General features: G+C 55.8%; 1 protein-coding gene across 1 annotated transcript; it reads right to left on the reverse strand.

The window, feature by feature from the left end:
• Positions 1–2,387: 2,387 nt before the first annotated feature.
• Positions 2,388–12,295, reverse strand: SSC4D (scavenger receptor cysteine rich family member with 4 domains). Its single transcript, XM_071575361.1, has 11 exons — positions 12,214–12,295; positions 9,111–9,146; positions 8,604–8,909; positions 7,597–7,668; positions 6,959–7,273; positions 5,947–6,027; positions 5,617–5,694; positions 4,737–5,048; positions 4,222–4,299; positions 3,385–3,733; positions 2,388–2,455 (listed from the first exon to the last, which is right to left on the reverse strand). Exons 1-10 carry the CDS (start codon positions 12,293–12,295, stop codon positions 3,417–3,419), a joined length of 1,677 nt encoding a protein of 558 aa, XP_071431462.1. The 3' UTR covers positions 2,388–2,455; positions 3,385–3,416.
• Positions 12,296–13,298: the final 1,003 nt, after the last annotated feature.

Consider the following 13,298-nt stretch of genomic DNA (forward strand, 5'->3'; position numbering starts at 1 on the left):
CCCCTCTGCCCCTCGATGACCCCCCAGGGTAAGGAATGCCCCCCCTTGCCCCCCGGCAGCACAGCTGGGTCCCTGCAGCTCCATAAGGGTGGCAAATGGTGAGCCAGGGCCGCTCTCGTGGTGCCCCTCAGGGAAACTGAGGCACGCGAGGGGATGCAAAGGCAGCAGGGAGAGCAGAAGGGCACAGTGAGCCGGGGAACAGAGCAGAGCCCAAGGTCACCCAGGTGGTGCTGGACCCAGCAGAGCCCCCGGGCCAGGGCTGCCTCAGGCACTGACTCACCCCATGCTGAGTGGTGCCCAGCTCCTCCGGTTACAGGCACAGATGGGATTGCCTTAACAGGGCACGGTGGGTGCCAGGGCTGGCAGGATATCCCTGGGATCAGGCAGCCATCCACGGGCCCCTCCAGCCACCTCTGCATGCTGCACCCTCTCCAAGCAAGGCATCCTCCATACCACATCCCACCCAGAAACACTGGCTTGTACTGGTCTCACACTGGTCACAGAATGGGATCCCCATACCTTCCAGCACAGCTGGGGTGGGATTTAACTGCAAATGTTCCTTCACCCACCCCAGTTTTTGGGGAGCAGAACTCCTGAGCCCCACACTAGCGCTCAGCCAGAGGTTGGCTTATTATTCTAGAATGTGACAAAGTAATTAAAGCCTCCTCCATTTCCCCTTGCTCATTTGTGCTCCTTCAGCCTGGATTAATGGGTCTCTTCTCCTAAGCACAGACTCATTCCTTATTCCTAATAGTCCATAAATCCCAGCCCCAAAATAACCCCAGCTTTTGCCTGGACCTGCTGAAATATTTATTCTCTCCTCCCTGCTACCCCCCACACCATCCCCTCTCCAGGGATAGGGAGAGGAACTAATCGATGGCATCGACCAATGTGGAGCTGCAGCTGCTCTGGGCACCGGGAAACAGCTGATGTCGGCAAGAGGATGAGAGCTGGGCTGGAACCTTGGCTTATCCCAGCTCCCAGAACCACTGCAGCATGGCTGTGGTCCCATGGCAGGATGATCCCACACCACCAGCATCCCCTGTGCTGGTTCCCTGCTCCAGAGCATTCCTTGTGCTGGTTCCTTGTTCCAGAGCATCCCCTGTGCTGGCTTCCTGCTCCAGAGCATTCCTTGTGCTGGTTCCCTGTTCCAGAGCATCCCCTGTGATGATTCCCTGCTCCAGAGCATCTCCTGTGCTGGTTCCCTGTTCCAGAGCATCCCCTGTGCTGATTCCCTGCTTCTGAGCATCCCCTGTGCTGGTATCCTACTCCAGAGCATCCCCTCTGCTGATTCCCTGCTCGCACCCTGCCTGCCACTCCCTGTTCTCATGGAGATGATGTCCAGCTTGGCTGTGGATTGTCTGGGGGAATCCCGGTGGATCCCAGCCCATTCCAAGCTGGCTGCAAGAGAAAAGGCTGGAAGACAAGGGAGGCAGCTGCTGTGTCTCCTGGTTGGAAACCCTTTGCTTGCTGGATTGCAGGTTGTGCAAGGGAGAAGCTCCAGGAGAACAGGACCTGGTTTGCCCAGCCCAAAGCTCAAAGCCAAGAGGAGCAGGGTGTTGTGCAACACCAAAAACCAGTCTGGATTTGCCAGCTCAAGGCACAGTCCCCAAGGAAAACAGGGAAAACCCATCCAGCCTTACCTTCCTCCCTGAGACACCCCAAGAGGCAGCAGCCTCCAGAGTAGCTTGTGGCAACCAGCCCTCTCCATGCCTCCCACAGCCTGCCTGGAAGATGATTCCATGCCTCAGTTTCCCCTCCATCCCCTCAGCAATGGAAATCTTCACTGGGAGCAAAATGCTGGAAAAGCTCTGCCCATGGGAAGTCGAGGAGAGGCAGCCAAGATCAGCCTCAACACAGGGCCAGAGCCATCCCACAGCCCTCATGACTGCCAGATCCCTTCTGGAACAAACCCACAGCTGGACCCAACCCCGAGCCTGGTGGGGGTCAGTGCTGTACCCCCAGAGCTGGGGTGAGGAGAGGTCCAAGGTGGGCCACCAGGTGGATGGGAATCAAAGACTGGCTGGGGGTCAGCAAGGAATTTGCACCAATTCTTGGGCGCAAGAAGTGAGCCTTTCTCTCCAGGTTTGGGGCATCCCCAGCACCCAGGGCTTTGATGGGGTGACAGGGAAACAAGTCAGGTCCCAGAGCACTTCCAAAGGGCTTTTATTTATTCACAAAACAAACCCAAACATATATAAGAAAAAATAGGGAAACCAAAAAACCCAACCCAGGAATATGCACAGTCTATTATGAACAAAAGAATTGCACAAACAGAGGAGTGAGTGCAGCAGAGGGAGCAGCTGGGACCTGCTCTGTGCCACTGCACGAGCCCTCCCCCTCCCATACACCCCATCCATGACAACACAGAGATCGTTTTCCTGATGTCCCATTAGGAATCAAACACTTGGTGGTGAAGGCGACTGGTGCTGCAGGCTGGGTCCTTCCACCTGAGCTGGGAGGGAAACAGCCTTTACCCCAAAGGCATGGCACTGGTGGGGACCGGGCTCCTGGGTCTTTTTCCTTGCTCTGGGAAGGGATTTGGGGTCTTCCCTATGGTTTTCCATCTGCTTGTGCCCTGTTTGCCAGCTCCCTGCCTGCCCTGAGCACCTTGGAGCATGAGCATTATGCAGCTTGTGGGATATCAGTCAAACCCAGCACATCCGGATAGCACAGGATGGAGAAGGATGGGGAGGCTACAAGAAGCCCCATCCTTTCCCACTCCCAAGGGATTTTTTGGGCAGGGATTGGTTGTGCTGAAGCCCCCCAGGAAAGGAAAACTAATTTGAGCTCCCCTAGAACCCCACAGAGTTTGCAGAAGAATATGGGCACAAGGATTGTAGATGGGGTGAGATCCAATGTCTCCATTTCTGCTGCATGGAAATGAGGGAGGAATTGGTATTTGTGATGCAAAAATGGAAAGAAAAAGCTGGTATTGGGATTTCTGGGGGGGGGGGGGGGTTGCAAAGCAAATTGTAGAACAGCAGCAACTCACTGCAGAGCAACTGGAACATCCTGGTGAGATTTCAGCCCCCTTTTTACATTTTCTGAGTACAATCTAACATCATTTTCACAGCAGAAAGTCCATTTTTCTCTCCTCCTCTCTTAAAAGAAAAGGCTGAAACCAACCAGATTTCACATCTAAAGCAGTTTTGCTTTTCCAGGGGGCATTTTGAGGGGGAAAAGCTTCAGCCAGTATTTTAGGAGCTGAGGAGAGCCCGGTCCTCACCCATCGTCAGAGCCCAAACAGGGGGCTGAACCAGTGCCCTCGTGCCCAGTGGAGAAACTGAGGCAGAGAGTGAGAGCCCCTGAGCAGCAGTCAGGGCTCAGCCCTCTCTGTGGGCACCACCACAGGCTCCCTCCTGTATCCCTGTCCCCCCTTACCTTCAGGAGGGTCCCAGCAGGCAGGCAGGCAGTCATAGGATATCACAGACAGCACCAGCATCCTCGGAGTGGTCGCAGTTGTGGACGTCCCAGCGGATGTGGGAGCAGCGCAGCAATGAGGGCTCGTGGCCCTTGCACTTGAGGTTGTCAAGGAAGATGTAGCCCGTTCCCTGGCCGTACCGGGCCTCCCCCCAGGCTGCCATGGCGTGCCCACAGCCCACCTGCCTGCACACCACCTTGGCATCCCGCAGGTCCCAGGCGTCATCACACACCGTCCCCCACTGGGACAGGTAGAACATCTCCACGCGCCCCTCGCACCGGTGGCTGCCATTCACCAGGCGCAGGGACCCTGTGGAGGGCACAGGGTGAGGCAGCTCCTGCCTGTGCCCACCCCAGTGCTGTGCCCCTCTCTCCACTGCCCTGGAGCCTCGTCTCTCCAAGGCTCAGCAGATGTTTGCTGCTACTCACAGCTCCCCCACTGCCTCTGCACAGCCAGAAGCACAGGGGGTGACAATTTACCACCATCAGAGCTGGGGGTGACCCCCAGAGCATCATGGTGGATGTTTAGGTTGAAGGAAAAGACAATGATCTCTGGTCCTGGCTCAGCCCCAAGATCCATCACCTGAGGTTTGTCATCTCTGCCTGAATGAGCCTTGATGGCACCAGGGGAGGCCAGGACTTCATGATGCCACCAGATTTTCCCCCTCCTGTAAGCTGCTCCAGGTAGATGCTTCTGGCACTGCCAAAGCTTGGGCCTCTGCCTGAGCCACCTCTGTTTCCACCCTGTGCCAGTGTGGAGCATCCTCAGGGTCCTCAGGTGACACCCTCAGTACTTACCCTCCGTGGGACGAGTTGGGACCAATGTGGTGGTTGTAGCAGTGGCTTCTTGGAAATGGTCTCCAGCGTCATCAGCACCTGGTGCAGTGGGGAAGGGGTGGGAAAAGTGACTCAGGGGACACTTGTGCCCCCATGGGTCAGGTCAGGGCCCCCCAGCAGTGGTGTGGGGTGGCTGGGGAGAGTTTTGTGGGTTGGGATGTGCAGCCACTGAGCTTTCAGGGATGTGCACAAATGAAGACCAGAGGTGGTACTCACATTCCAATCATCACCTGCACCATGGCACCAACCACTGCTGCTGCTATTCCTCCATGGGCAGGAGGAACCCCAGGGTCTGGGGGCTCATAATCACCCACCACCCCATTTTGGAGACCCCATTTCTTGCAGCCAGACTGAGCATGACCAAAATCCTCCCTACACCCATTATCTCATTGGTTTTCCATTCCACTTCACTGGAGACCCTCCCTCTCCCACCTGGCCACCAGCTGGCGGCCCACCAGACTCTCCCCCACTCTCACCTCGGCAGATGACCCCGGCGTCCTCGTGGTGGCCGCAGTTGTGCTGCCCCCAGCCCAGGTGGAAGCAGTCGGCCAGGCGAGCCTCGCTGCCGCCACAGCCCACATTATCCAGCAGGACGGGGCCGCTGCCGTAGCCGAAGGAGCCGAGGACGGTGGCGGCGAGGGCAGCCCCGCAGCCCAGCTGCCGGCACACCACCTGGGCGTCGGGGAAGTCCCAGTCGTCGTCGCAGACGGTGCCCCAGGTGCCGCGGTGCCGCACCTCCACCCGCCCGCGGCAGCTCCCGTTCCCGTTCGCCAGCCGCAAGCCGCCACCTGCGTGGGGGCCCCGGCACAGGCACGACGCCGGGGGGACCAGGGCTCCACAGGGAGGGCCAATGTCCCCTGCTGGCCCTCCAGGGGTATGGGGTGAGCCCTCAGGGAGCATGAGGTGGGCCCCTGGGTTATGGGGTAACCCCTGGGGATGTGGGTGCAACCCCCTGGGGAGGTGGGGCAAAACTCTGTGGGCATGGGATGAGCCCCTGAGTAATGGGGTAACACATGGGGACATGGGACCAACTCCCTGGGGGTGCAGAGCAAGACCCTGAGGGCATGGGGTGAACCTGTGGGTTATGAGTTAATGCATGGGGGCATGGGTACAACACCCTGGGGAAACCCTGTGGGCATGGGGTGAGCCCACGGATCATGGGGTAACCCCTGGGAGCACCCTCTGTGGGGCATGGGGTGAGCCCTTGCAAGAATAGGGTGAAATGTGGGGATGTTGGCTAAGCCCCTGAGGACACAGGGTAAGTCCTGAGGATGTGGGGTGAGTCCTGGGGTTATGGGGTGATCCCTCCCAGGGATGGGGAGCCCCATGCAGGACAAACAGCAGCTGAACACTTACTTTCCTGCTCGACAGTCAGGAGCATGGTGGTGACCACCTCGGTGGCCTGGGATGGCTGGTCCCTGCCATCTGTCACTGCTGGGACAAGTGTGGGGACACACAGGCATTGGGGGGTCCCCATCCAGCACCCTCTGCCCCTGCTCCAGTTGGTGCCAGCAGCCACCAGCACCACAGCTGCCCCATGGCAAGATCCTGCCATGGGCACTGTCACCTCCTGAGTGTCACCCATGCATGGCAGGAACCCAGGATGGCTGTGCTGGGTCACAGCAGGACACAGAGGGCTTGGTCCCCCCCCCGAACGAGACCCCAAATGAGTGACTGCTGACCTACCAGTGGCCGTGGCTGTGATTGTCTCCTCGGAGTCCAAGGCCACCGAGGTGGTGAATGATGTGATGGTGGATGTGTCCAACCCTGCAGTGACACAAAGGGACAGAGGTGACATGTAGGAAAAAGCTGCACAGCCATGAACAAACACTGGGTGGTTGGACTCGATGATCTCAGAGGTCTTTTCCAGCCTAACTGATTCTGTGACTCTGTGGTCGGAATGTTCCAGGGCAGTGGAGATTTGGATGGGCTGTGTCCATCAGCACATCTGTGCTGCTCATGTGCTTCTCCATCCCAACCTAAGTGCTGGGGTCCCACATGGGATCTTCCTTCTCTGTATACCTGGGAGGTTTATCATCAGGATTCATTACCTTTTATGCTTTATGATCCCCTGCCCCACTGAGAAAGGCCTGTGCATGGCAATGCCATCAGGTTCACGCCCAAGGGAGGTGACAGAGGGGACAGGGATGTTTAGGGAGGAAAGGACCAGCCTGAGAAAATTATCCCTTTTCTCCTGCATCAGCCCCTTTGTCCTTTAAGAGCAGCAAAGGGAAAGCACTGATGCTTACTGCTCCCATCATTAACCATGATAATGAGGGAATTCAGGGGGATTATTAACATTATAAACAGTAATCAGCAGAGAATAGCAGAAATACATCATTTCAGGAGGGGAAGGGGAAGCAGGCTGGGCCTGGCATCGTGCCCAGCCCCCGGCAGCCACTTGCTCCTTCCGGACATGGTCAGCTTGTTTTCCAGCCAGCAGAGCAGTGAAATGGTAGAGGGAAATAGCAGGATGGCAGATGCATTTCCCCTGCAAATCATCACCCAGTTGTGTCCCAGTCTCTCTGTGCAGTGCTGCACTCTGCTCCAGAGCACTTGGGTGATGGCAGTTAGGCAGAAAGGATGCTCTTGCAGCACAAAGCCCAGTTCCTGGCCAACCCTGAGCACCCCATCATCTCTCCAAGGCCATTTCTCCTTGGAGACCAGGATGTCCCTGGGTTTCTCCTTGCCCTGATACCTGCACAGATGACCCCAGCATCCTCGTGGTGGCCACAGTTGTGGATGCCCCAGCCGAGGCTGTAGCAGGCAGAGAGGAAGGGCTCGCTGCCGTCACAGTTGACATTGTCCAGGAGGATACGTCCTGTTCCATAGCCAAAGTAGGCATTGCTCTTGTAATCCAGGGCTTGCCCACAGCCCAGCTGCTTGCAGACCACGCTGGCATCACTCAAGCCCCAGTCGTCGTCGCAGACGGTGCCCCAGTTCCCGTGGTAGAAGATCTCCACCCGGCCCTGGCAGGTGTCGGGCCCACTCACCAGGCGGATGCTGCCGTCACCTGGAGGGTGGCAGCACGTGGTGAGAAGGATGTTGTGTCCCTGCATGTGGCACAAGGATGCCACTGAGCCTGAACCCAGCAGTGCCCGTGATGGCAAAGAAACCAAGTGAGAAAGAGCGGGAAAAGGGTGATGCTTTAGGGCAACACAGCTTGTTAGTCTTGGGGAGCTCTGGGATAGGGTTTGGCCATGGCCAGCATGAGGGTGGGGTCCTTGGGAGTCTCCCCCCCAGAGCTTGGGGTTCACAGAGGGGCAGCAGGTGACAGTGAGGGGTATTGCCCTCAGTCAGGATGTCCCCCCTGCTAGCAACTGTCGAGCAGCTTACTTTCCCCATCCTGGACTGGGGCTGTGAGGGTCCTGGTGGTTGGTCCTTCACTGGCTTGAGTGGGTGAGAACTCTGTAAAGGGAAGCAGAGAGGTGGCACCTGCTGCTGCTCCTCCGCAAAGCTAGAGGGATCCCTCCCACCCCACTGCACCAGGAGGGTTTGCACCAAACTAACCCCAACAGGGAAAGAAAGAGGGGTTTGCAGCTGCACTGCCCTGCAAAGAGGACTCTGCCAATGGCTCAAGCCACTCCTCTGCCCTCAGACCCATCTCCCCGACTTCCTTTTTCACCCCTTCCACCTCTTCTCTCCAGTAGCGCTGTGATTCATTTTCCTGTGTTTTCTGGTTGCTGCTGGTCCGACGTACCATCCAACCCAGCATCCCCACCGTTCCACCCCTCCTTTTCCAAGCCCCACTTCTGGAGGACACAAGGATCCACTGAGCAGCTGCTCTGGGTCTGCACAGCCTCACGTTCACTGCTCATTGATGCCTGGCTGATGAGTAAACCAGGAGGAACGTGTGTGGGGTACATAGGGGTCGACATGGAGCTGCTCTACTTTCACTTGCCAAGTTCAAACATTTTCCACTGTTTTTCTCACCTTTAGGAACATTTCCTACTGAAAAGTTCAGCAATTTAAAGAAAGACAAATCAGAAGGGGAAAGAGCAGTGGGGCAGCAACTGACTCAGAGGCAGGAGCGTGGGTGAGCATGTGCTCTGTCCCCAGTGATCATGCAGGAGAGTTCACAAAGTTCCTGAGCTGGCAGTGACAAGGAACACAAAACAGCCTGGTCACCTTATGGAGCACCAGCATGTAGAGCTGGGAGGTGACCTGGATTGAGGAGAAGGGCGGAGGGAGGATGCGGAGGAGGTTTGGCTGACCCAGGATCAGAAGCACAGAATCTGAGACACGACTCTTGGGCTCCACCAAGACATCTGCAGCCCCCAAGGTTTTGCAGCCCCACAGGAACCCCCTGCTCTCCTTGCCCCAAAGGAACCCAACCTCACTACCATTGCACACGACAGCCACGTCCTCATAGTGGTAGCAGTTGTGGATGCCCCAGCCGTGACTCCAGCACTCGCTCAGCGCTGCCTCCCAGCCCTTGCAGTCCACGTTGTCCAGGAAGATGGGCCCACTCCCCTGGCCAAAGGTCATGGCAGCTGGGAGGGTGATGGCATGGCCACAGCCCAGCTGGCGACACACCACGTTGGCATCCACAATGTCCCAGTCGTCATCGCAGACCGTCCCCCAGGAGCCATTGTAGAGGATTTCCACACGCCCCTGGCACCGGCTGGGCCCGTTGGAGAGCCGTATCTCTGGGAGGATGGGCAGAGAGAGGGCCCTCAGCAGGCAACAGGTCAGGAGGTGACAAACACTCCATGGGTGTCACAGGGAGCAAAACTGTCCCAAATCTCTGCTGCTTAAATAAACTGGTGACCCTTCTCTGTATTGCAAAAAATGCATTTTTCAACTACAAAAGTTCCTGGAGAAAAGCAACTTTAAAAGAAAAATCTCACCTGGGAATGGCAACAGCTCGGGCTCAGAGGTGGTGCCTGCAAGGGAGAAGAGAAGGCATCAGTTCAGCTCTCCCCAGCAAGCAGAGGAGGGATGCAGCTCGCAGGATGACGGCAGTAGGGATGGGGTGGACATGGCAGGGGCCTGGCAAGACCTGACAGCCCCTGGCCCCTTCCCTTTCCTGCAAAGACCTGAGGTTTGCAGTGGAAAAATTGAGCACCTTTTCCCTCCTGGGCATCACTTCATCTGGGTCACATGGGGAAACTGAGGCAGCACATGCATGACTGTGGCTCTGTGGTGGGACTGTGCTTGAAGCACCAGATGACATGTGTAACCAGCCCAGTGACCAGCAGCAGCCACCCCAGGTGGGTCCTGCCTCAGGTCAGGTCTTGGGAAACCCTGGCTCTGTTGCTGACTTGCTCCAGGCCCTGGACAGCTCCTGCATCCTCCTGCCCTGTGCCCCATCACACCACAAAAACTTGAGTGGTGAGATGGAAACGAGGAAAATCCATCTTGCCTGGCTTTAGAACCCACTGGAGATCTCTTGATGGAAGGTGCTGCACCCTGAGTGCATTTTAATTAAATTTTTCTTTTTTTTCCCCCCCATAAAGTCTGCTTTCTGCAAGCTCCATAATTCATGCAAGTACCAACATACCAATTGATGAGGTGCAGCCACCTTAGGGGATGAACAAGCAGCATGCAGAGGGAGCTGAATGGTTGCAGGATGCATCCTCACCCCAGACAGCTGGCTTTGAATGAGGGCTTTGGAAATGCCCTGCCAGCAGCCCCACACTCTTGGATACTCAGGGAGGGGCCAAGGGAAAGCTAAAGCTCCTCCTGGCAGCCTGTTCCCCACACCAGACTGGGCCTCCCTTCCAGTTTGGGTGTTATTTGGGAACAAAAACCCTCTTGGCCCCAGTGCTGAGTGGAGTCCCCTCTGGGGTGCTGCCAACACAGGACACTGAGGGCTCTAGACTGTCCAGGAGGTCACAGCATCATGATCCAGGGGCCAGTGGATGGGGGTGGGTGTCTGGACCTCATGGACATCCCAGTTGCTGCCCCTGTGGGTGCCCTGGGACTTCACAAGCTTTTGGCAGATGCCAGAGCCCAGCACGGATTTCTTGGGCACCCAAGGCACCTTGGGTGTGAGGCTGGGACTGCACAGCCCTCTCCCATGGGCGACACCTTCCAAAATCCTTCCAAATCTAGTGGGAGGTGTCCCTGTCCATGGCAGGCAGTTGGGAATGAGGTGAGCTTTAAGATCACATCCAACCCAAACCATTCTGCAATTCTATGACGCCTTCATGCTAATTACAGCACCCAAAGGCTGATCAACGCCTGTGGTGGCTCCATGGCCTCTTTTCCTCACCCTGCCTTGGACCAGCCCTGTCCTGCTTCACGCTCAGCCTACAAGCAGTGACGTGAAGGTCAATCCCAGCTGCTCCGGAGGCGGATGTCACCGCCGTGAGAGGCAGAGTGAACCTGGGGGGACAGTCAAGCAGATGAACCCACCTCCCTTTTCCTTGCTAGGACGTTGCCTGGGAGACCATTAAGTCAGCTAGAAAACAAGGCTGTCAAAGAAAGACCTAGAAGCCCCAAGAGAAACGAGAATAAGGCAGCTGTCTAGATGTATCCGTGAGTTAGCAGGGATGCTGCCTGCAGCTGGGATGAACATCAGCAACCTGGGAGCTCCAGCCATGGCTGGGCATTCCTGCCCTTCCCAGCTGAACCAGGCAGGCTGGAAAGGGATACCACAATGCCAGCAAGAAGTGGGGATTACACAGGCAAGACCAAGGGAGCAGAGAGGCTCTGAGGGAGAGAACAGGGAAGGACATGGCAGCCCTGTGGGCTGGAAAACAGGAGAGGTTACTCAGCTCACCTCTACACCAAAAATATGGAGATGTGAGGGTTTCTAGGAAGAGTGTTTCATCCTGGTTTGTATTGATTTTTAACACCTAGTCCACTCCAGTGCCGAAAAAGCAGTGGATAAAAAGACATTGATAAATATTCATCTCCCTTTAAGTCAAAATCAAAGCTCTGAAATATTCATTTAAGAGCATCCTCCAGCAAAGTCAGGAGAGATCTGAAAAAATATGCCTGGTATGGCTACCGTAATGAGGAACGAGGGGAAAACTGGTTTGTTTTTTTTGTTTTTTTTTTTTTTGAGAAGAGAGAAAGCCCTCCGTGTTTCTCTGATCCAGATTCACAAAGCCTAAAGAAAAAGGGAAACAGCTCGAGTAAACACTGATGCTGAAAAAACCAAACACCAAATGGAAGGACAAATCGCTCTTCGTTAGCGACTAATCTGTCCCCATTAATGAAGAGAACCAGGAGAGGCTGGTGGTGCCGGGGACAGCGACAGAGAGCGGCGGAGCCAGCGGGGTCCCCCCAGGGTCTCCACACCTCAAGTGAGGGCGCAGGGGCTGCCACAGCAGATCCGGGGCAATGGGAGTCTCCAGCTGAGGCAGTGGGAAGGCAAAGCCTGATTTAACTCAATTAGGATGTCTGACTACACCTGAATTCCCAGTTTTCTGTCTGGCACTGGTTTGTTGAAGCAAGAATATGTTTCCCACCGCCTGTAATTGGCTGTAATTACCGAATACAAGCACACCGGGATAACTGCGCTGCCTCAGCACTCGTGCAGACTCTCATTCCAGAACGGGCATGGCTTTTCCCTGTTCGATTAAAATGCTTTCCAGCCTGTCTGAACAATACCTGCCAGGATTGAGCAGGGACCGTTTTTCTAAGAGGATGGGTGTTCATTCCTCCCTTCCCTTCGGCAGGATCAGTCCCACACGTCCTGGAGAGCAACCCAAGAGTACCCTTTGGCCACCAGCATCTTCCCATCAGTGCTGTCCACTCCGGGGCTCTGTGCTGGCAGCTGCTTTCCCCATTCCCCTGCTGTGTTTAGTGCTGATCTTTCCATCACACATCGGTCATGGTGGGAGGTAAGAGCTGAACTTGCTCCCTCCATCCCTGTGCTTGCTCAATGCTGTTGGGGACACCACGGTAAAATCTTATGGAGAAAATCTGCCCACAAATCTGAGAGCAGGAGGGAGATCGTGGATGCCTAAAACTCCTCCCACTGCCCAAAGTGGAACTCACCGGTGGGGCTCAGGAGGAAGAGGAGAAGGAACATGGCTGGCATCAAGGAAAGAGGCAGCATTCCAATGTCCAGCCTCCCCATGCCGTGCCAGGTGACCAGACAAGGACTGAGTGTCATTGCTGCACGATGGTCCTCTCGTAGACAGGTATCCAGAGGAGGTTGTCTCTGAAACATGCAAACAGCAGTTAGTGGTGATGGCCAGGAGAGCCATCAGGACCACACAGGACCTCTGAACATGTCTCTCCTCACTATTCCCAGAAGCAGTGACCAGAAGACATGTGTAAAGTAATTCTGATTGGATTAATTGAGAGCAAGAGATATATTTTTGAGTGGCAAGCCAAAGCTAAAAGGCCACATCCCACCTGCAAGTAGAAACTGGGAACCAGAGGCCTCTATTTTCTCTGCTCTTTGTCATCTTGTGGGGAAAAAAGCAGTGAAAGGCATTTCTGTGGCAAGACAGAAATTTCTGGAATCTATAGGACAACCTCATTCACGTGGGGGATGGAGATGCAAACTCCACGGGGATAAGATAGAAAGCAAACAGGAATGTCAGCAGAAAATGGGGAAGAGATTAAATTTTGTAAGATTCCATTTTCCCTTCATTTACTGCTCCCTGCAGGAATCGCTGCCGAAGGGACAGATTTCTAGCCCTGTTTCAATCACAGGCTGTTCGGGAGGGGGCTGGGGGCTGGTCCTGCTGGCCGTGACACCTCTGGGGGCCCAGCCCCACATCCCAGCGGTCCCAGGAGTCGGGCTGGCGGCAGCGTGTGCTGGTGGAGCAGTGCCATCGTGAGGATGCTCTCACACGCAAGGCCAGGCTCTCAGCCGCAGCTCAGCAGCAACCTGCCTGAGGCACACCACCTCCTTAAGGGATGCACACCAACTACTATCATCTACTGCTGGTCAGAAACTTGAGAAGGGACATTGAAATTTGTTGTATCAGTGACCAAACCCTCCCTCCCATGGAAACGCCTCATCCAGCCTTTTCCTGCTCCTGGTTTTTCCATGCAGAAACACAGGGTAAGAGCTCCCAGGTGGCATCATGTGCTGGTGTATACCCAGCCGAGGCCCCTCAAGGCCGTGG

Source organism: Pithys albifrons, chromosome 21 (assembly GCF_047495875.1).
Source record: "Pithys albifrons albifrons isolate INPA30051 chromosome 21, PitAlb_v1, whole genome shotgun sequence".
NCBI classification, from domain to species: domain Eukaryota; kingdom Metazoa; phylum Chordata; class Aves; order Passeriformes; family Thamnophilidae; genus Pithys; species Pithys albifrons.

Coding starts and splice junctions, on each gene's coding strand:
- SSC4D (XM_071575361.1), bottom strand. CDS start 12,295: ATGGGGAGGCTGGACATTGGAATGCTGCCTCTTTCCTTGATGCCAGCC. Junction 9,147..12,213: donor CTTCCTCCTGAGCCCCACCG/GTGAGTTCCACT, acceptor TCTCCCTTGCAG/GCACCACCTCTGAGCCCGAG. Junction 7,274..7,596: donor CCCAGTCCAGGATGGGGAAA/GTAAGCTGCTCG, acceptor GCCACCCTCCAG/GTGACGGCAGCATCCGCCTG.